Here is a 24,272-nt window from a genome sequence, read left to right as displayed (position 1 = left end):
GGTGAAAGATCTGGACTGCAGGCTGGCCAGTTCAGTACCCGGACCCTTCTACGCAGCCATGATGCTGTAATTGATGCAGTATGTGGTTTGGCATTGTCATGTTGGAAAATGCAAGGTCTTCCCTGAAAGAGACGTCGTCTGGATGGGAGCATATGTTGCTCTAGAACCTGGATATACCTTTCAGCATTGATGGTGTCTTTCCAGATGTGTAAGCTGCCCATGCCACACGCACTAATGCAACCCCATACCATCAGAGATGCAGGCTTCTGAACTGAGCGCTGATAACAACTTGGGTCGTCCTTCTCCTCTTTAGTCCGAATGACACGGCGTCCCTGATTTCCATAAAGAACTTCAAATTTTGATTCGTCTGACCACAGAACAGTTTTCCACTTTGCCACAGTCCATTTTAAATGAGCCTTGGCCCAGAGAAGACGTCTGCGCTTCTGGATCGTGTTTAGATACGGCTTCTTCTTTGAACTATAGAGTTTTAGCTGGCAACGGCGGACGGCACGGTGAATTGTGTTCACAGATAATGTTCTCTGGAAATATTCCTGAGCCCATTTTGTGATTTCCAATACAGAAGCATGCCTGTATGTGATGCAGTGCCGTCTAAGGGCCCGAAGATCACGGGCACCCAGTATGGTTTTCCGGCCTTGACCCTTACGCACAGAGATTCTTCCAGATTCTCTGAATCTTTTGATGATATTATGCACTGTAGATGATGATATGTTCAAACTCTTTGCAATTTTACACTGTCGAACTCCTTTCTGATATTGCTCCACTATTTGTCGGCGCAGAATTAGGGGGATTGGTGATCCTCTTCCCATCTTTACTTCCGAGAGCCGCTGCCACTCCAAGATGTTCTTTTTATACCCAGTCATGTTAATGACCTATTGCCAATTGACCTAATGAGTTGCAATTTGGTCCTCCAGCTGTTCCTTTTTTGTACCTTTAACTTTTCCAGCCTCTTATTGCCCCTGTCCCAACTTTTTTGAGATGTGTTGCTGTCATGAAATTTCAAATGAGCCAATATTTGGCATGAAATTTCAAAATGTCTCACTTTCGACATTTGATATGTTGTCTATGTTCTATTGTGAATACAATATCAGTTTTTGAGATTTGTAAATTATTGCATTCCATTTTTATTTACAATTTGTACTTTGTCCCAACTTTTTTGGAATCTGGTTTGTAATACCAAAGGGGTCTTGGCTTCCACTAGGAGTTCTTCCTTTCTAATAAACACTCAGCTGTAGAGGTCGATGTTCTTTAAGAGTTCTCTGTAATGGTAAAAGGGTTTAGTTTGTTCTGTGGTGTGGCAACAGTTACAGAATTGTGTTTAAGGTTCTTAGCTTGCTAAAAGGGTTCTACCTTCAAACAGTTTCTTCTCAGGAAAAGGCCTTTTTAAAATGTTTCTCTAGAGGAATAAACAAAGGATTTAAAATCTGACAGTTGATGGTGCCAAATCTTACACACAGACACTATATGAATATTTTAAATCAGAAGTTGATATTTAATGAAAATATAATGCAGAGTTCAGTAGCTGGGGAAGAAGTGGGTTTGTGGTGTGTTTTGTAAGATGAGTGCTTGCATAAATTGGTGATATTTACATTGTCCACTTCATTAAGAATACATGCAATTCAATCAAGCAGATCAAGAGCTTCAGTTGATGTTCTGTGCCATGGTTGTTGGTGGTTTGAGTATTTCAGAAACTGTAGATCCTCCACTGGGATTTTCACACATGTTCTAGAGTTTACACAGAATGATGTGAAAAAACATCCAGTGTTCTGCAGGCATCTTGTCGAGGAGAGAAGTTCAGAGGAGAACAGCCAGACTGGCTTTGAGCTGACAGGAAGGCGACAGTGATGCAAATAACCACTCTGTACGACTGCGGTGAACACAGAAGCAGCCGGACACATCAGCACTTGAGGAGGGTGAGCTGCACCAGCAGAAGACCACATCGGGTTCCACTCCTGCCAGCCAAGACCAAGGATCTGACCCAAAGTGCCCTTCTGATTTACCATCATGCACTGTGTATGGGTATATTTCTGTTAATTCAGAATGTATTAAAACACTGCTATAATCTATAATGCATAGCAGTAATGAGTAAACACAATACACACAATTTAAAAAAAGGTTTCTCATATAATTCTTAGGCGGCACGGTGGTGTAGTGGTTAGCGCTGTCGCCTCACAGCAAGAAGGTCCTGGGTTCGAGCCCCGGGGCCGGCGAGGGCCTTTCTGTGCGGAGTTTGCATGTTCTCCCCGTGTCCGTGTGGGTTTCCTCCGGGTGCTCCGGTTTCCCCCACAGTCCAAAGACATGCAGGTTAGGTTAACTGGTGACTCTAAATTGAGCGTAGGTGTGAATGTGAGTGTGAATGGTTGTCTGTGTCTATGTGTCAGCCCTGTGATGACCTGGCGACTTGTCCAGGGTGAACCCCACCTTTCGCCCGTAGTCAGCTGGGATAGGATCCAGCTCGCCTGCGACCCTGTAGAACAGGATAAAGCGGCTAGAGATAATGTGATGAGATATAATTCTTAAATATGATATTTTTTTTAATGGTACATAATTGTTAATTGCTATTCATTGAAAAGATCCGTCACGTGGACAGACAAGAGGATGAGCCAATCACAGACTCGGAATGGGCGTGCCTTGGTGTGTGGCCACGCCCCGGTGTCTGGGTCGGGGTGGGGCTGTGTGGAGGTGGCGCGCGCACACCTGGGCTGAGGAGGCAGAGCAGTGGAGTGTCCCTCAGAGCTGGAGAATACTTTACAGACTGACAGACAGAAAGAGTTTTATTATTTTAGTAAAAGTCTGTAAATACGGTGGTTTGTTTTCTCTGAGCTTCATCAGTTCAGCTGTTGCTTCATCTCAGTATTTACAGGTAAAAATCTGCCGCCTCGAGCTACAGCTAGCTAGCATCCGGGGCTAACGGCTAATTTATTGAGCTACTTTCATGCTAATTCTCACTAAGGACACGATTTAACATTTTAATTAACACTTTAATTCAAATGAAGAGATGAAAACGGGATGATGAAGGTGATTTGGTTGTTATTTTGAGCCGAAAGTTAAACCGCATTAGCAGGTAATAATTAGCATTAGCATTTTTCTTCTTCTTTGGTCCGTCAGTGTTTCCGGTGATTGATGAGCTGTGATTTAAAATTATTTTTTTTCTATTTTAAAAAGCTGTTATATAGATGTTAGTTGCCTAAAAACTAAACAGGTTTTAATTTCAAAACAACTTCCGGGTAATAAAATAAAAGTTTTTAATGTATATAAATTTAATAAAATAAAGGTCATAGATTACTGACATGCTGAACATTTTTCAGATAAATATTGATCTTATTTATTTACTGACTTACACTGTCATTTTATCAAACTACTCCAGTTTACCATTACAGCAAAATTTTAACATTGGATTCTTCAAATATAATTTTTTGTTCAATTAACGTACACAAAAATGGACAAAAAGTACTGTGATGCTGGATGCATGTTTCTGGAATATTTGTGGAGGGAAAACTTAAGTATTTACAGCTATTATTATTATTATTATAGTTAACGACAGGTTTATATAACTGCGCTGACTGTAATGCATTCTGGTTTCCATAGTCACAGCTCATCCTCAGGGACTCATACAGTGGACGCTGTATTTAACCTTTATGGAAGGCGTCGTCACTGTCCGTGCTTTCTACATAATTTAAAACACTTTTAATGATTACAGCTCATTTTTCAGCAATGATTTTGATGTTGGGATTAAAATACTCAATGTGGGTTTGACTTGGTGGCGGATTTTCAGATCTCAGAATGTCGGAACTCAGAAAGCTCAGGATCAGACAATAAATCTTTGAGTGGTTGTTGAAAGCGTGTTAAGTGACGGTGTGTGAGATGATGGCACGTCAGCTGTTAACTGAGTGAGTCATTCAGGCAGAGAGATGGCGAGGCAGTGATAAAAACAAGGGAAATCCCTTTTCTTTTGAGGGAAATATGATGGAAAGAACAGCGTTAAAGTGTAACCTAGAGCACAGGTGTTTATTCTCATCAGGTGTGTATCTGATCCTGTCTAGACACACTGTAAATACAGATTACTAACAGATCCAGAGTGTGGATACATCATCTCCAACTCCCATCGCTTCTGCACCTTTAGGAAAGGGAGGGAGGGGGAGAGGGACTTTGAGTAATCCCTGATCCTTTATGAGTACTCATCACAGTAATCTATGATCTGCCTCGACTCGTTATTTACTTTACTCATCTGTTACAGGAAGAGAGAGAAGGTGGGAGAGATGGAGAGACACTCAGTATTTTTAGGTGTTATCAGTAACTTGTGTAATAGAGTAATAATTGTAGTGTGTGTCAGTAGTAAACCCCTGTGTGTTCCGTTGTAGTAAAATAATCAGCGACAGTGTGGTGTGATGAAGTGCAGTTACTGTTCACACACTGAAGCTGATTGTTTTCCTCTAACTGCGTGTCCCCAAGTGTTTTACTCCACTTCTACCTCAACTTACCAAAAATTAGTTTTTAAAACGTATTAAACAACACGTCATACTTTTTATCCATTTATAGTTACATTTCATATTGGATCGGAAAACTTACTGCTGCTTTTCCTCTGACACTGGAGACTCCTTTCATAAAAGTTAAATAAACGTCTCATTACAGAAAACTTCCTGTGTCTGTTGTACACGCCCCGTGAATGAGCTGTTACTATAGAAACGAATAGTTAAACAACGCTGTTAAATAATGCTTATTAAACGGTGGTCCTCAATTACAGATGTTAGTTTATAACTATGAACGCTATAAATAAACCAACTTGTTAATGAAGCTAAAAATGCTTCAGAAAGGTTTTAAAGTGAAAAGTTTAGGAATGAAGTTGTTTGTGAATCAGCTCGGCATGTGAGGGGTTAACGAGTCCATCCTGAACCACAGAGAGCTGACGGTGTGCCATGAAAAGACTTTTATTTGAACTAAATTTGCACACAAACTTAAAGGGACGGACGTGTGTGTGTGAGAAGCAGATGACACTACACACAGATGTGCTTTGTCCTTTATACAAGTCTCACAGAAGAATCGACGCACAGGGTGCAGGTTTTTTTTTTTTTTTTTTAAATGAACACGAAGAATAACAATAAACACTGTTCTCAAAGTAAACCATCGGTGTTCTGTGTGTTTGAACAGAACCGTGCTGTTCTCCACCAGAATGGTTCTGTAATCAGGTGCGAACACACTCCGTGTTCTTGATCTGCTTCTGAGTGACCAAATGATTCGACTCTGAATCGACTCACCTGGAGGAAGTGAATCAAATGTGTGTTTTTGGATTGTGGTGTTTTGATTTGTAGAATTATTTTATTTTTTTGGGCAAGTCAAACAGCTGTAGAATTGCAGTGTGTTCAGAACGTCTGGACAAACAAAACAAGAAAATACACAACACTGTAGACACAAAATGTGTTAATGTAGTTGTTTAGGCCATCCTTAAAAAAAAAATCCGTTTCCTGTCCACCGGGTGAGCAAAAAAAAATTTCAGTAGGGAGGGAGGGATTTTTTTTTTAAATGGATGGATAAGAAATTGCAATGCTGTGTTTTTTTTTTTTTTTTTTTCTTTCAGTACTTTTTTATTACAAAAGCAGACACATTTAATAAAATGACAGTTTAATCAACTGAAACTTGTACAAAAACTAAGTTAGCATTTTAAATGCTGACTGCAACATTTGCAAAACTTTTACAAAGGTACTTAAAATGTCCGACACACAGACTTTTTGTAGTTCTAAATCGACCGTTAGGCCTGGTTCGGATGAAATTACACTATTAAAATGATCACTGAATGATTTGTTTTTCTGAATCTTTACTATTTTGTTGTTCACTAGAATACCATTTTGCGATTTCACACTTAAGCAAATGTTTGAAAACTCCAGATCTCCTTCCTTCATGGTGGCTGCCATTTTTTTGTGCCGCACGGCGCATGCGCAGAGCTGATTTGACAGGGCTTTCCACAAGCGCCGGCTGCCGGCCATACAGCCGACTACACAATTAAGTCCAGCTGGCTACTTTAATGACTATTATTTTTGTAGCCCACAGGCTCTAAATATTAATTTTCGATTTTAATAAAATTAAATGTTTATCTAACGGACTGACAATGTCAAACTGAACCGCACTCATTTAAGTTGTGATTCGCGCTGTTTGTACCGATAATAACCACAAATTCCCCGCCGACTTCGTTGATCAAGGGAGAGTAACTCATCCGCGGCCCCGACATGCGGTGTGCGCGCGCACTCGGCGGAGGCAGTAGTGTGTCGGGGCCGTTGGAGGCGACATCGGAGGGAACAGAAGCAGAGATGACGCTTATTTTGTCTCCAGTAAACCAGTCTTCTCTCGTTCAATTACGTGCTGGCATCAAGACACCGTTGGTTGTAAATGAAACCAAACTGAATCGTTGGAATGTATTTTCATACACAAATGGAGAAATGTTGGCTGAGTGTTTGTGTAGCCCCACTGCAGACCGTTGTCGTTGTTAATTCATAGCATGCTCAGCTGCGTGAATGTGTCATGCACCGAAAATAAGAGATTTACAAGCCAGGAACGCCTCATGATGCAATACGCAAGAAAAGAAAGATGATTTACTGCCATTTTACTTTGTATTTGAGTAAAGTGAATAAATAAATGGTCTGTGGAAAATACATTTAATCCTGGGAACTGCGTGCACAGGAGTTTATTATTAGTGATGCAGTGCTATGCTTTGCAAACTATTGACTCCCATATAGGGAGCAAAGCACAGCAAACTCTTGTTCTTCCGTTTTTCATCTTCTGTACAAATTTTGATTTCGAATAACCCAATAACCGTACATCGCACACAGACAAACAATACATCAAAACGTGCGGCTCGATCAGACTCGCTATGCTATTACTTTGTTCAGCATTCTATGATTTTTTTCGCGACATAGTCGCGACAAAAATCACACAATTTCCCCATTCATTTTCTATGGAATTAATTGAAAAAAATCGCACATTTTCAATGTTTTTCAAACATCCGCTGCTCTGGCATGCTTTCACCTAGACATGATTCAAACTTTAAAACGTAGACAAACTTCTCCTGTGTGGATTTGGCGTTCAACTTTTTTGCTAGGTTCTATACTTTTGGATCAGTCACAGATCAAACACCATGATCAGTTCTGGAGAAATTCCGGCTTTATAATGGGTGTCTATGGCGTTACACTTCAGTGGAGCTCGTTAAGTTAGAGTCTAGAGCTTGAAAAAGTAGCTCAAACTTTCTCATTTAAACTGTGTTTTCAGCCACAAATTTCACTCTACACACAATTTTCTCAAAAGTTGTAGTCACACTTGTCTTGATTCACACAATGTGTCTACCTGAGTGATAGGATTTACAGTTTTTGAATGAGAAGCCTGAAAGTTAGGAGAGGACAGGTGCGCTGCCCCATAGACTCCCATTATAAACCTGGCAGCGCTCTGACTGCAAAATCAGAAAAATCACTTGTTTAACTCGCTCTAGTGGCCACATTTTTTACACTAGGGACAAAAAATTACATCAATGTGTTCATGGGAGCCTTGTAGCGCTCAGTGTGCAAGAATTTTGTGAATAGCTCCTTTCGTTTCCGTGTAAATCGCCGTTGTTCAAGGAGAGGAAACTCTGAGAAAAAGCGCTCTTTGCTTGTCATATTGTCTCTTCCCTGCACCTGAGCACCGTTACCAAGGCGACGAGCTCCACAGGGAGCAGAGAGGGGTGGGGCTGCACTCAGGGAGCAGAGAGGGGCGGGGCTGCTCGCTCTCTCTCTCTCTCTCTCTCTCTCTCTCTCTCTCTCTCTCACACACACAGGCTCAGAGCATCGGAGCCTCATAGCCTGCGTGCGCTGCAGCACTCTCACCATTTCCCACAGGGGGATTGTCGGCTCTAGTTTTGTGTTTACTCCCCCGGCGGCTACTTATTTGTCATGGCTGGCTAGTATGAGCCTTAGTGGAAAGCCCTGGGAATGCGTAAATGTCAAGTTCGATTTTAGATTTACGAACCCGAAAAAAATGTCGAAAAACCGGCATTAAAAAAAAATTTCCCCCGCACAAACAGCACTCACCCGGCCGGTGGACCGGAAACAGAACATTTTTTAATAATGGCCTTATATAAATATCTCATCATTTATTTCGAGCCAGCGCTGTGTAATAGGAGTTATACACTTCCTGGCCACTTTATTAGGAACTTGTTGCTTCTCAGATTCCTGTTCTTGGCTGCAGGAGTGGAATCCAGCGTGGTGTTCTGTTGTCGCTGAGATGCTTTTCTGCTCACAACGGTTGTAAAGTGTGATTTATATGAGTTACTTTATCCTTCCTGGCAAAAATCTCAAACTGCTCAATCTGTCCATGTTCTGATCTCTGACCCTCTCTTATCAACAAGGCGTTTGTTTCCACCCACAGAACTGTTGCTCACTCACTGTGTTTTTTGTTTTCCGCACCATTCTGTGTAAACTCTAGAGACTGTTGTGTGTAAAAACCCCAGGAGATCAGCAGCTTCTGAAATACTCAAACCAGTCCATCTGGCTCAAACCAACACCCATACCACAGTGAAAGAAAGTCACAAGTTGAGATCATAATTTTGATTTGATGCTGACTAGAGAACTTCATCAAACACAACAGCAGGTGGATGTATGGGTGTTCCTAATAAAGTGACCAGGGAGTGTAATAATTGATGGTATTATACCACACACACAGCAGCCATTTAGTGTAACTGCACTTAAAATCAAGTGCAAACCCCTGGACCTAACACCCTCTCGGTGTCTTTTAGAATGGGCATGAACACAGAGAAGAAGGACCGGTGTGGGACGGTGTGCCTGAAATACCTCCTGTTCGTGTTTAACTTCCTGTTTTGGGTAAGTCTAAGTGTGTGTGGGTTTTATTTCCTATAACATTATATGTATTTTATGAAGTATTGTCCATGTGAAGGTACAGATGTCAGAAGGTTAACTGATCCGAGCTGGTGAAGTTCACGCAGGAAAAAATACTCATTAATGTTCACGGTGTTCATCAGCGTTTAAACCATGGAATGAATAATCTGTGTTAAAGGAAGTGAGTCACTGCTTGCGTTTTGTGGTGCTGTTTCAGCAGCGATGTGATTGAGCCCGCCCCCATTTCCATCCATGTACACAAAGCACCGCCCCCTAAAATGTACAGTGTTTCAACTTGAAGTAAACTGTCATGACATCACTTTCAGGGGTGATAGCGTTCCGGCGCGGCGTGCCGGAACGCCATCACCCCTGCACTTTCCAACATTTAACTATTTCAGAGCTGAGTAGCGTCTTTATGAACATGCAGTTCTTCTGGGGGCGTGGCTATAAAGTGATTGACAAGTGACCAATCCAAATACAGTGGTGCTTGAAAGTTTGTGAACCCTTTAGAAGTTTCTATATTTCTGCATAAATATGACCTAAAACATCATCAGATTTTCACACAAGTCCTAAAAGTAGATAAAGAGAACCCAGTTAAACAAATGAGACAAAAATATTATACTTGGTCATTTATTTATTGAGGAAAATGATCCAGTATTACATATCTGTGAGTGGCAAAAGTATGTGACCCTTTGCTTTCAGTATCTGGTGTGACCCCCTTGTGCAGCAATAACTGCAACTAAACGTTTGCGGTAACTGTTGATCAGTCCTGCACACCGACTTGGAGGAATTTTAGCCCGTTCCTCCGTACAGAACAGCTTCAACTCTGGGATGTTGGTGGGTTTCCTCACATGAACTGCTCGCTTCAGGTCCTTCCACAACATTTCCATTGGATTAAGGTCAGGACTTTGACTTGGCCATTCCAGAACATTCACTTTATTCTTCTTTAACCATTCTTTGGTAGAACGACTTGTGTGCTTAGGGTTGTTGTCTTGCTGCATGACCCACCTTCTCTTGAGATTCAGTTCATGGACAGATGTCCTGACATTTTCCTTTAGAATTCGCTGGTATAATTCAGAATTCATTCTTCCAGCAATGATGGCAAGCCGTCCTGGCCCAGATGCAGCAAAACAGGCCCAAACCATGATACTACCACCACCATGTTTCACAGATGGGATAAGGTTCTTATGCTGGAATGCAGTGTTTTCCTTTTTCCAAACATAATGATTAGATAGAACTTTATTGATCCCTTTGGGCGGGTTCCCTCAGGGAAATTAAAATATGTTCTAAAATATTGTTTCTCATTTAAACCAGAAAGTTCTATTTTGGTCTCATCTGTCCACAAAACATTTTTCCAATAGCCTTCTGCCTTGTCCACGTGATCTTTAGCAAACTGCAGACGAGCAGCAATGTTCTTTTTGGAGAGCAGTGGCTTTCTCCTTGCAACCCTGCCATGCACACCATTGTTGTTCAGTGTTCTCCTGATGGTGGACTCATGAACATCAACATTAGCCAATGTGAGAGAGGCCTTCAGTTGCTTAGAAGTTACCCTGGGGTCCTTTGTGACCTCGCTGACTATTACACGCCTTGCTCTTGGAGTGATCTTTGTTGGTCGACCACTCCTGGGGAGGGTAACAATGGTCTTGAATTTCCTCCATTTGTACACAATCTGTCTGACTGTGGATTGGTGGAGTCCAAACTCTTTAGAGATGGTTTTGTAACCTTTTCCAGCCTGATGAGCATCGACAACGCTTTTTCTGAGGGCCTCAAAAATCTCCTTTGTTGGTGCCATGATACACTTCCACAAACACGTGTTGTGAAGGTCAGACTTTGATAGATCCCTGTTCTTTAAATAAAACAGGGTGCCCACTCACACCTGATTGTCATCCCATTGATTGAAAACACCTGACTCTAATTTCACCTTCAAATTAACTGCTAATCCTAGAGGTTCACATACTTTTGCCACTCAGATATGTAATACTGGATCATTTTCCTCAATAAATAAATGACCGAGTATAATAATTTTGTCTCATTTGTTTAACTGGGTTCTCTTTATCTACTTTTAGGACTTGTGTGAAAATCTGATGATGTTTTAGGTCATATTTATGCAGAAATATAGAAAATTCTAAAGGGTTCACAAACTTTCAAGCACCACTGTACAATCATTTCTGTATATGGAAGGCAGGTTTGTAAACTGCTACATTCTGAGACAAAGACGATGGCTTTAACTTTATTATTATCCAATTTTCCATATTATTTTGCAAGAAAGAAAATAAATATTGACTCTTACACCTCACACGCTTTTTGTTGTGATTGTAACCTTGGTGCGAAACGAGGACAAGTGCATAACTTCGGCTCAAGACCACGTGTAACCATGTCATGTGTCCAGTTTGGGATCCTTATAAAGAGATCGTTCGGAATCTACGGTACGCTCAGAAAGGAATTCATTCGGATTGGTGGAAAATCTTTGCATTTAATCGCAGCATCATTTTTTTTTCCTCATCTAGACTTGGCCCTGACCTTAACTGGCTTAAGTCAAGTTTATTTGTATCGCGCTTTTAACAATAAACATTGTCGCAAAGCAGCTTTACAGAATTTGAACGACTTAAACCATGAGCTAATTTTATCCCTAATCTATCCCCAATGATGAAGCCTGTGGCGACAGTAGCAAGGAAAAACTCCCTCAGACGACATGAGGAAGAAACCTCGAGAGGAACCAGACTCAAAAGGGAACCCATCCTCATTTGGGCAACAACAGACAGCCTGACTATAATATTAACAGCTTTAACATGAAGTCAGTTTCGTTGATGTTATAAACTCTTCACTGATGGAAACTTGAGTGCAAAACTGTTCATGACAACTGCAGTCCTAAAGTTAGCAAGTCAGCTGTAGTCCTCAGACATAAAAGCATTACTGTAAGAGTCCAGAGCGTCCTCCAGGTGTGACTTTCAACTGTCCTCATGGGGCCGTCCTCCACAGGAGCGATGTGATGAGACTCCAACCAGACACAGGGCACCAGGATGGACCAAGCAGGTCCAAGGGGCAGAAGAGGCCAGCATCTCGATCCCAGGACCGACATGTAACTCAGAGGGACAGATGGGGGGGGGAGAGAGAGAGAGAGAAAGAAAGAAAGAAAACACGTTAGGTATGCCCTTAAAATGACAAGTATTAAATCTGTGTGGTAGGCTCGCAGAGACGAGAGTCTTGACATCAGGCATAACACACAACAATGGCATGTTAATATGGTTAAAAAAAAAAATCATGACCTGCTCTGGCTGGATGCTTGATTGGGTGATGGGAGCACACTCCTCAGCAATGATGAGATGCAGATGGGACCCAAGACAATTCAGTTACATTTCACCGGGTCTGGGACATGCGACAGAATGTCTGACGGACGATTCCCTGCAGGCTACGATAGCCAGTCGAGGTCCCCACCGTCTCCACCAAAAGATTTCCTGTTGACTCCATGTAACTCAGAGGGACAGATTTGGGGGGGGGGGGGGGGAAGAAAACGCAGGTGGTTAGGTATGCCCAATGTCACCTGAATAAGTAGGAACAGTATACATATTGCACTGAGTACAAGCAGGGACTCCGGCAACTAACTATGACAGCATAACTAAAAGGGGAGAGCCAGAAGGTAACACAGGCATGAGGGGCCCCGGGACATAAAGCAGCAGCCACTACACCGTCAACAAACTCGAGTGAGCAAGCGAGTGGGGACTGACAGCATCCATACATCCCAGTTTACCAAAACACTCTGTCTGAGGATCCTCCAGATCTACACCTTTACCTCATAAACACCATTAACACAAGGCTTGACTAAACAGATATGTTTTCAGCCGAGACTTAAATGCTGAGACTTAAGTTGCATTGCATTGACTCCGCCTAGTAATTTCCACCTTGAAACAGATTCGCCCCGAATTGCATATTTGTAGTTGTTAACGTGAACCGTAAAAACAGAGCTGTTCTTTTGCTTGTGTGAAAGACGTTAAAACGTCTATCTGTCCTCCCAGCTAGCAGGGGGCGCCGTGATGGCTGTTGGATTGTGGACGTTGGTGAAGAAGAGTGACTACATCAGCCTGCTGTCCTCCCGGATCTACGCCGTGTCGGCCTACATCCTCTGCCTGTCCGGGGTTACCGTCATGGTAACGGGGGTTCTGGGCTGCTGCGCCACCTTTAAGGAGAAAAGGCGACTGCTGAGAGTGGTGAGACGTGAAGCGCACAGGTCATTAAAGGGGCCGACTCACACCTCCCAGAATGCCGTTTGTTTTTGTTTTGAAATTCCGTGGCTGCGACTCCGTTAGTTTTCTGTACAGTAAACCCTCTGCAGATTCACTGTTAGCAAAAACCAGCTCCAGCGTTTTCTTCATCTTCGTGGAAGTTGAGCTGATGTGTTCTTTCCTTCGTGGCCACCTGTGAGATGGTCGAGACCGGTTCTGGTCCATTACAGCAGGATAAACGAAAGCAGAATGGATCAGGGGAAATAATTTCAAATAGAACAACTTTAACAAAATTTCTTCAATTCATTTTACAGTTTCTGATCCATGGCTTTAGATTTTTGCGGATTGTTTGGATATTCCACGGTTTGAAAAACATGGATGTGAAAATGTCGACTCGTTACTTGTCACGGAGGATTCTGGGAAGGATAAGCCGCCCCTTTAATGTAAAGGTTTCAAAACTTGCATGTTTGTCTCAACTCTTTAATAAGCATGAAATTATTTTTAGGAAACTTTTTTTTTTTTAAGTTAGATTTGTAGTTCCTTGTACAGGTTACGCTGCAGGGTGAACTGCAATGATTGAACGAAATCTTACAAAATTATACATCATGTTACAAAGGTTAATGTTCGAGTTAGGGGTGCGGTTCGAGGGCGTGGCTAAGTTTCAAACCTTTTTGGAAACATCTGAGTTTATTGTAGAATTAGACTGTGTATAGATTTCTCATGGATTGGAATTTTTAATTTGATTTGATGTGAAAATACCCTTTTTTTTTTTTTTTTTTAAATAAGATTTTGAAAAATGCGAACATCTCATTAGCATGAGTAATGAATATAAAGTATAGATGAGTTTTATTTACTGAAATGGCATTATTTGGGAATTTTTTTTTTTATACGTATTAATCTTTTGAATCTGAGAATTTTTGCTCTTGTGTACCAATTTAACGTTAACTAAATATCAGGGAAACAACAGTCAGTGCTTATGTACAAGAACTACAAACAAAAGGAAGGGTTTTGGTTGTTTTTTTTAGAAAATGTGACTGTAAAGTTATTTATTGTGCAGTTCAGTTCACTTTTTTTTTCTTTTTTAATCCATGCTGTGCATGACTCAGGCATGAGAGACTTATGATTTATTTATGTGCATGTGATGAACGTGGATGAAAAACCAGTTTTAAGTGCCTGTACGTATGTGTTAGTGTTGACGCTGTAGCTAAAAATAGTTCTAGCAATATTTTTTAAAAAGCATCAGGATAAATGTGGATTACTGTGAGGATATCATGCACACTTGTTTCTCATTGATGGTACAGATTGTCTCTCTTTATTTCCTTAAAACCTGCTCTGAAAAAAAAATTCTACAGAAAGTCTGCACTCTGCTCAGCTCCGTCTCCACGCTGAGCCACGATCGCTCCTCACTGGTGGAAATGTCAGGTTTGATCAGAGAGCTGTGAAGAAGCACTGTTGTCTTTTATTCGTATAAAATTTTAGAATGATTTCGTTCATGCTGTAAGAACCAACTGAAATACTGATGAGCTGATTAAAATGATGAGCTTCTCGTCCTCTATCCATTTCCAAAACGAGCGGTCTTCACCATCACCTGTCCAGGATTAGCACTGATTACACGCTGGTCATCAGCGAAAACCAAGAAAGCATGGCTGAAGGGAGAACAGTGAGAAGTACAGCTATCTTTATGTTGTGAGATTATGTCCTGATCTGCAGTGAGAGCTTTAATCATGTGTATAATAAACTCTCGTTTACTGTCACGCTCTTGTCTTGAAAAGAAGAAACAATGCCTGGTTTTGTAGATTTAATAACAAAATAAGACAATGGCTCTTTGTTTTTGCTGCATTCTTGTGTGTTGTGCTGAAAGAGGAGACAAAATAGTTAGCAGGAAGGATGGAGGGGGAAAAACGCAGGGAAATGAGCATACGACCATGTGATCATACAACTATATGATCATATAACTATACGGGCCTGTTTTTATTAAATTAATTTGTGTGCCAAAGGGGTTTTCTGCTGTTTATTTTTATTATGGTTTGATTTATTATTTCTTTAAATAGGATTTTTTTTTTTACTTATCTGTACATGTGCATAATGAGAGATATATTAGGGTGCATCAGTTGCCCCCTAAAAATGAAAAGTTCCTCCGATCATGATGCATTTTTGTTTTTATGTTCCTTTTGGTAAGAAAACACACTGGGTGAAATATTTTGACAAAATTCAAAAGTTTAATGGTGGCACCAGGAGCTCAAAGTTATGGAAAAAGCTGCTATTTTATGTATCTGTGAAGACACTCAGTCATCCAGGTACATAGTAAACTGTGGTTGGTAGAAGAGAGCAACTGGACTTGCTTGAAAAGTCTTGAAGACGTTTCGCCTCTCGTCTGAAAGGCTTCCTCAGTTCTGTCTGACTAATAGGGAGTATCCGGTATTTATCCTCTCATGGATCATCATAGAATCCGAATCAGAATGCTGATGGCTGCATTGTAGGTGGCTGATAGATGTCATAGACACCCACCTCTGTTCAGTGATGGTCGTTCCAGGTTGACAAAAATGAACGATCCTCTCTGGCTAAGGTGTCTGCCAGTTTTCTGGAAGTCCTCTCATACTCCCGCACCAGTCGAAGGGATCTCATCCCAAAGTGCGTAGAAACAGATCTGTGAAGATACAGTTTCCAGAAAACTGGCAGACACCTTAGCCAGAGAGGATCGTTCATTTTTGTCAACCTGGAACGACCATCACTGAACAGAGGTGGGTGTCTATGACATCTATCAGCCTCCTACAATGCAGCCATCAGCATTCTGATTCGGATTCTATGATGATCCATGAGAGGATAAATACTGGATACTCCCTATTAGTCAGACAGAACTGAGGAAGCCTTTCAGACGAGAGGCGAAACGTCTTCAAGACTTTTCAAGCAAGTCCAGTTGCTCTCTTCAACCAACCACAGACTGCTATTTTATGACACAATTTCGATCACTTTTCATGAAACATTATGGCACCTTATAGAGTAGACCAAATATCTTAGATACACATTTTTAGTCCGTATTCTAAATATATTATCAAGCACAGTTTGAGTTTTAGCTGTTCATTGAATCATTGTTCAACTACTTTTAAACAATACAAATGTATTATGAATCACATTAATGCTTCTCAATCCCTCGCAAAGGTTCTTAACATGATCTCTGGCTCACAAGAAATCAATAAATGGAGTCCAACATTGTGATTCAAACCTTATGCGAAAACATAAAATAAGCGTTTTTTGGCAAAAAATGAACCTTATGGTGCCACCATTAGACTTCTGAATATGGTCAAAAAATTTTACAGGATGTCTTTATTGGTGAAAAGGAACACCCAAACAAAAATGCATCAGATTTTATGAAAGTGAGGGCAACTGATGCACCCTAACACACGTATAACTTTTTTTCTTCTTTTTTTAAATAAAGCACTCAACATACAGAGAATAAAGTGATTTTTGTTCTGTGTTCTCTGTGGATATGGATAACAGAAAACCCCACAATCAGAAATTTGCTAAAATAGCTGTGTCTTTTAAAATTGTTTATATTAGAAGTTTTTCTCTAGCTCAGTCTTTCTCTCTCTGTGTCTGTCTGTCTCTCTGTGTCTGTCTGTCTCTCTGTGTCTGTCTGTCTCTCTGTGTCTGTCTGTGTGTTTCTACAGTAAACATTAGAAGTGGTCAGGCCCAGACAGGTAGAAATATGTGTCTGTCTGCACGTGTTCTTGCTGGTTCAGACTGATTTACTGTTCAGATGCACAGTGAGGCTTTCATGAGTCTTTGGAAAGCTTCAGAGTTGCTTATCATAAAATTGTCCTGAACTCTGAGATGAGTCAAACACGCAGTGAGGATTTAATCTCGGAATCGTGCACGTTGGTATTCAGACCTGAGACATAACTACAGAAGTTATGTAACCATTACACACACTGGGGCGGAGCTTATCTAAAACCGAGGCTTCAGGGCTGCCAAGTGGCGCAACAGAAGTGTGTTCAGCCCATGATCTTGAGCGTGCCAATTCAGAGGCGTGTCGGTTTACTTGTGTGATATCAGAGACGCATCTTATTCTGCGACTCGAGTGGAGATTTTATTTAAGGATAAAATGATGAATGAACTGAACGTTGCTGTGTACTGCGAGTGAGTGCTTGGTCAGATTATCCTTCACATCATGGGCATGTTTTCTTTCCAATGATTTAACCAAAAAAACCCACTGGCTTTATTTTAGTAATTAACCAAAGTAACTAAAAGCTGAGAGAATCGCCTACGTTCCATGAGCAAGTTATGATTTGATGGCCTTGATTTAGTTTCTCAGAACCTCATTAAGATGTTATTAAAACTTGTTCTTGTGATCGACTTGCTGTCCGTCTCACCTCAGATCAGAGAGCTGTGCGTTTGTATTGATGGACTTGTATTCATTCACTTTTCAGTATTTTGTCCTGCTGCTGTGCATCTTTCTGCTGGAGATCCTGGCTGGAGTTTTGGCGTACATCTACTACCAGAAGGTAAAGTCTAACCTACGACCAGAAGGTAAAGTCTAATCTGCTCTTCAAGATGGCACCATATTCAGATTTTCTAACAGTGACGACAAAACAGCGGAGACATATTTATCACGACTAACAGTGAGGGTCCATATAGCGTGTGGCTTTTTCTGAGCACCGGCATTCTGAGATGATAATGGAGGAGGAGCTTGTTCTGGCCGCGTCTGTCTATTCCGAGTTGTACAAAGAAGGAATAGATTTAAAAAAAAAAAAGTAAATAAATAAAATCAAAGGGGCAGTGCTAGTTGTATGATGGACTGCAGTTATAGACGCACACTGTGGGTGGTAGAAATGGGCAACTGGACTTGCTTGAAGATTCTTGAAAACGTTTCACCTCTCGTCCAAAAGGCTTCCTCAGTTCCATCTGACTGTCTGAGTCAGTTTAGTCAGACAGAACTGAGGAAGCCTTTTGGACGAGAGGTGAAACGTTTTCAAGAATCTTCAAGCAAGTCCAGTTGCCCATTTCTACCACCCACAGTTTACTATGACCTGGATGATTGAGAATCTTCACAGACATATAGACACAAACCCACACACAGCTTATGGACCAGTCTAGAGACCAAAGTTACACTCTAAATTTAGAGATTTTTAAAAAAACATTTAACATATTCCCATAAAGTGTAATTATTAATACAAACCTAAAACAATATTTTGACCAAAGCCCATCTACGGTTCTCCCCCTCTGATTTGTCCAGCTGAGCGATGAGCTGAAGAGTAATCTAAAGGACACGATGGTGAATAAATATGAGCAGACGGATCAGGGCCACATCACGTCAGCTGTAGATAAACTACAACAAGAGGTAAAAAAAAAATCGAATTTAATTTGTCTCATTCTGTGAGCACTTTGAACATCCATGATGGTTTTATTCGGGTTTTTTGGGTTTTTTTTTAACGCCTTTGTTTCAGTTTAAGTGCTGCGGCAGCCACAACTCGTCTGACTGGGTGGAGAGCATTTGGGTCCGCACTGGCAAGTCCCGTGAGAGAGTGGTGCCCGACAGCTGCTGTAAGACGCCTGCAGCGGCGTGTGGAAAAAGAGATCATCCCTCTAACATTTACAAAGTGGAGGTGAGCGCGAACGCCCCAGTGTGCATGTGGGTTTCCTCAGGGTTCTCCTGTTTCCACCAAAATACATTTTAGAACGGTGACTCTGAATTGCCTCTGTATATTTTATCCAGCAGGGGGCAGCAGTAGCGTTCCTAATCCAGACCTCCAAACCTTTGCTCATTTTATTTTTATGAAGATGAATCTCGAATTTCTGTTTTGAACTCTAAAATGTTAACACATCCTGGAAGCCCCACCCACTTTCCCCATCTCACACTAATTATTAATTAATAATCTCTTGACTCAGTTTTCCCATTTGAAAGACTTGGCTAGCATTAGACACGCACGCATCTAACCTGAGATAAATATATTCATCACTTTATTTAAAGTTTCATTTTAAATACAGTAATTATATTTGATTTACGGAAGTTGAGATAAAAGTCTACAAATGTAATATTTTTGCAGTTTCTTTTAATCAGGGTGACCGTGGAGCCTTACGTGTCCTCAAACGTCTGACTAGGTTTTTTTCCCAGTGAAATGTCTTGCATGTTATTTTTAAATATTAGGTATTAAATAAATTCATTTCAGAGATGAAAAGAACATTAAAGCTGTGTGTGGGATTTGCTAATGATTGTGTTGGGAGGGGAAAAAAGGTTGAATAAATTTATTGTAAAAAGGTTTGTATACAGAAGCCCTGCATCTCCAGCAGAGCGTTTTGTTTTATTCTCTGTTTTATGCCCAGGGCGGCTGCATTGTTAAGCTGGAGAACTTCATTATGGACCACTTAAAGCTGATTGGTGCTGTGGGAGTGGGTGTGGCCTGTGTACAGGTGAGACATGGTTACATTAAAAAAAAAAGGAAAAAAGTTTCTTGTTTTCAAGAAAGCCTTGTCCCTAGTTTCTTTTGATTTTATTTTGTTTGTTGCACTGACCCCACAACACTGTTGGATTCTGATTGGTCAGAAGGTCACAGGTTCATTTATAACTAAAGGACCTCTTTCTAATACATTATCGTTTCTATGGTAACAGCTCATTCACAGGGGCGTGTCCAGCGGATGCTCTGCATAAACAGGTTTTAAACAATACTATGATGTGGTGAAGTTTTCCGTAAGGAGAAATGTTTGTGTAACATTTATGGAAGGAGTCTCCAGTGTCAGAGGTGAAGCAGGAACTTCAGGATAGAGAAGTTTACACTTTATGGTTTCTCAGGAACATGATGGAGCAAGCGGTTTTTTTTTTTTTTTTTGGTCTATAATTGAGAACAGGAATTAATTTGTTTCAGTGATGGATAAACAAAAACTATAACCTGCTGTTCATTAAATAAAGCTTGTAACTGTAGGACTTTGCTGTGGTATAAGAGGAATAAAACAGTGTGATGTGCTGTTAAACTTCAGGGTGGTAACAGTGGCTCCACATCACTGATCATTTTATTATTTTGCTGTGAACAGTTTGTATGACGGTGTATTGGGGCCAGTACAGATATTATAATAATAATAATAATAATAATAATAATAGGCGGCACGGTGGTGTAGTGGTTAGCGCTGTCACCTCACAGCAAGAAGGTCCGGGTTCGAGCCCCGTGGCTGGCGAGGGCCTTTCTGTGCAGAGTTTGCATGTTCTCCCTGTGTCCGCGTGGGTTTCCTCCGGGTGCTCCGGTTTCCCCCACAGTCCAAAGACATGCAGGTTAGGTTAACTGGTGACTCTAAATTGAGCGTAGGTGTGAATGTGAGTGTGAATGGTTGTCTGTGTCTATGTGTCAGCCCTGTGATGACCTGGCGACTTGTCCAGGGTGAACCCCACCTTTCACCCGTAGCCAGCTGGGATAGGCTCCAGCTTGCCTGCGACCCTGTAGAACAGGATAAAGCGGCTACAGATAATGAGATGAGAATAATAATGATGATGATGATAAAACAGTACAGTGCTGAAGGAGGAGGTAATATTCATTGCATTAATTAATGGTATTTAGCAGACGCTGTTATCCAGAGTGATGTACAACACACCCAGAGCAGCCTGAGGAGCAGTTGGGGGTTGGGTGCCTGACTCAAGTAGTCTGGTTAACACCAGACCATATCACAAGTGAAATATGGTCTGGAATCCGCCTATTGAATTTCTCGTAGGGGAGGTGTGGTTTACGATTGTCAACAGCCGTTTATTGGACGTTGCGAATGTCTATCATTTGGCGTATACGTAGCCCATGGCCAATCATGGCAGTTGTACCCGGTGACGTAGTTAGAGCGACGAAGAGGCGAAGAAGAGAAGGAAAGAGAAAGAGAAGGCAAAACAAAAATAGGAAAACGATGGCACCGAACTACTGCCGTTTGTGCAAGACAAAGCTTGATCGAAAGTTTGGTTCGTATCGCTCGCCGCCATGTTAAATGTGATCCGTAAACAGTCCCAAATAAACTACAAGCTTCCGTTTGTCGAGTAGTACGCGTCACCGTCTTTCCACCCCTCCCCACTCTCTGATTGGCTCCCTAACTCAGGCGAGCCTTTAGACCATAGTTTCCATGCTGTCTTTTCAGATCGGAACGATTGTGCAAAGCAGCATGGGATTTCCCAGGCTATGACTCAAGGGCACTTCAGCCATTCCTGCTGGTCCAGGGAATCAAACTGGCTTTTTTTTTTTTTTTTTTTTTTTAGGGCTGGGTCACAAAGCTGCTTCTCGAACTGTTAGGCCTTGGCTTCCCCACTTCCAAGAAAAAACCTTCAGAATTTGAGATTAAAGTAATGAATTTACAAGAAAACTCAGATAATAATATATCTGAGACAACAGTCACATGAGTCCTGACTGCAGTGCATTCTGGGAAATGTAGTTAAATTTCTGAGTTTTCTGAGGAGGAAAAACTGCGTTCCCTAAAACTTGGCTCAGCCGTGATGTTCCTTGATGAATGCATGCGATTCATCACACACATTTGTGACTTTAATCTTGGAAATTCTGAGGGGTGTTTCTCTCTCTCTCTCTCTCTCTCTCTCTCTTTCTTTCTCTCAGTCCCCCCTTGGGAATATTATCTTATCTCTTGGCTCTGTGTGTTTTCTTTTATTTAGCTCGCCAGCCGTAGCTGATGAGCAATTGCCATCACATAGCGTCCGTCATCCGTCTGTCCACAACTCACAAAAATCGCTGCTCCTCCCTGAATTTTCACTTGATTTTGATTCTGATTGTTTGGAAGATCTAATCAGTCTACACAAAAGTTACTCCCTGGTTTTGTGATTTCTCGTTAACAAGTTGCTAATTAGGCTGGGTAATGAACTTTCAGGAAAATCGCTACGCCTCCCTCAGTTTTCACTGGATTTTGATTCTGATTGTTTTGTTTGGAAGATCAAGTTGTTCTAATTGTTCTCATGAAGAGCATCTTGGCTAATTATAAACGAATCTGGTTCCTCATGGCTGTGTGAGCTACTGCGTCACTGACACTCACCCCATTTTTTTTTTTTTTATTTATTAAGCTACAGTGGGTGTAATGTTGTCGCAGGTTTGTCTTTGTACTGATGTGTTTTTGTTTTCTTTCAGATCGTGGGGATGATTTTCACATGCTGCCTCTACAGGAGTTTGAAATCAGAGCCGTACTGAACCGCAGTCTCAATCACACGCTTTTTAGGTTAATGTTCCAAATGTCATCATGTGCCACTACAGCAGAGGGACGTCTGTGATTGTTTTTGTCAGGGATGTGATTTTTCCGCGAATTCGCGGAATTCCGCTTTTTTCACCTCAAAACTTGAAAAAAAAATGTTTCCGATTTTTCCCTCAAATCCACATTCGTATCCTATTCGTTCCGACTTTGTTTGAAAGCTGGCAGCCTCGGATTTGCATCTTTACGCCTCGATCACGGAGGCTGCCATCTTTCAACTCTTTGTTTGAAGCGAGCGCATTCATTGGTTGTTAGAGTGATGGGCCAATCACGTACCTCGTTTCATCTCATTGACGTAATTACGTCATTTACGCAATTACATCATTGAGATGAAACGAGGTACGTGATTGGCCCATCGCTCTGTAACAACCAATGAACGCGCTTGTTAGATAGCTGTACGTAAGCTCGCTTCAAACAGAGTTGAAAGATGGCAGCCTCCGTGATCGAGGCGTAAAGTGCGCGCGCGTGAGAGTGTGTGTGAGAGTTGCATGTTGACCATTAAATTGACTTGAATTTGTTAATCATGACAAGTTTTTTCTTGTGTGTTTGCTTGCCATTTTAGTACAATTTTTAAGTCAGAAAACCCCAGAACCCAGGAGCTTCGGGGGGCTTCCCCCCTTGTCCCCCCACCAGGGTGCTGCCCTGGACCAGACCCCCGGCTACAATTTTCAGATAATTTCACCAGCCCCAAATCACATCCCTGTTTTGTGCGACTCGGGAATTAAAAGCGCCTGTTTTAATGAAGAGGATCAGTGTGCGCTAAGAGTATAGAGGGCACTTGAAATTGTTGTACTTTCTTTAAATAATGGCTGATTATATTTAAGGTAACGATGTCCTGTGTAACCTGGAGCTCGACTGAGTGCCTTTTAATGAAATGAGGATTTTAATTAACCCTTTAATGACTGACTTCTGTTTTATATACACCATATCCAGTATACTGGATATTTATTCTTTGTGCTTATCCTTTATAATTTATACTGTTCTGTAATTTCCTTCCTGATTGTTTAGTGTTACAGTCCTGACCTGTTGGCAAGTGTTGTGTGTTACAAGTACAAGTTTTTTTTTTTGTTTTTTTTTAAATTGGTGTTAGGACCAAGTTTGGACTTTTTCTTCATCATGAATGTGTAGCAAGTCGCATCATGTAATCATGGAAATGTGGAAGCTTTAGGTTATCATGTTATAATAGACAGGAAAATGTAATTTTGTATTAAATCCTGACGACACCAGAGCTGTATTGTCATTTCATTTCACTTCTACAAACACTGTTTCACAAGCGCTGTGTTAAACACATTAGAGGTTCTTAGTAAACAATTAGAACATCATGAAAAAGTTCGGGTTTTTTCATAATTTAATTTAAAAAATGTAAACTTTCATTTATTCTATGTTCATTACACAAAGTGAAATATTTCAGGCCTTTTTTTTCAATTTTGATTATGGCTTATAGTACATGAAAATCAAATCTGGGATCTCAAATTATTAGAATATTTAAGATCAGTCAAAAAAGGATTTACAAGACAGAAATGTCCAACTTTTGAAAAGTGTGTTCATTTATACACTCGGTTCTAAGTCGGGGCTCCTTTACTATGAATTACTGCATCAATGCGGTGTGGCATGGAGGCAATCAGCCTGTGGCACTGCTGAGGTGTTATTGAAGCCCAGGTTACTTTGATTGCGGCCTTCAGCTCGTCTGTATTTTTGGGCCGGGTGTTTTTCATCTTTCTCTTGAAAATAGCCCATAGATTCTCTCTGGGGTTCAGGTCAGGTGAGTTGGCTAGCCAATCAAGCACAGTAATATGGTCAGTAGAAGTTTTGGCACTGTGGGCAGGTACTAAGTCCTGCTGGAAAAGGAAATCAGCATCTCCATAAAGCTTGTCAGCAGATGGAAGCATGAAGTGCTCTAAAATCTCTTGCAGTAGACACTGCGTTGACTTTGGAATTGATAAAAACAGTGGACCGATGCCAGCAGATGACA

General features: G+C 41.2%; 1 protein-coding gene across 2 annotated transcripts; it reads left to right on the top strand.

Moving 5' to 3' along the window:
* Window positions 1-2,691: 2,691 nt before the first annotated feature.
* On the top strand, window positions 2,692-22,591 carry cd151l (CD151 antigen, like). 2 transcript variants are annotated; one of them, XM_060923179.1, is made up of 9 exons: window positions 2,692-2,881; window positions 5,167-5,293; window positions 8,774-8,858; window positions 12,887-13,078; window positions 17,521-17,595; window positions 18,327-18,431; window positions 18,538-18,696; window positions 19,415-19,501; window positions 22,183-22,591. In XM_060923179.1, the coding sequence occupies exons 3-9, from the start codon at window positions 8,775-8,777 to the stop codon at window positions 22,240-22,242; spliced, it is 762 nt and encodes a 253-aa protein (XP_060779162.1). In that variant the 5' UTR covers window positions 2,692-2,881; window positions 5,167-5,293; window position 8,774; the 3' UTR covers window positions 22,243-22,591. The 2 variants fall into 2 exon arrangements, with proteins under 2 accessions (XP_060779162.1, XP_060779161.1); XM_060923178.1 differs by lacking the exon at window positions 5,167-5,293.
* The last annotated feature ends 1,681 nt before the right edge of the window (window positions 22,592-24,272 follow it).

Source organism: Neoarius graeffei, chromosome 6 (assembly GCF_027579695.1).
Source record: "Neoarius graeffei isolate fNeoGra1 chromosome 6, fNeoGra1.pri, whole genome shotgun sequence".
In the NCBI taxonomy this organism is placed as follows: domain Eukaryota; kingdom Metazoa; phylum Chordata; class Actinopteri; order Siluriformes; family Ariidae; genus Neoarius; species Neoarius graeffei.
Note: the sequence above shows the minus strand (reverse complement) of the source record. Positions and strands in the feature narration are given on the sequence as shown.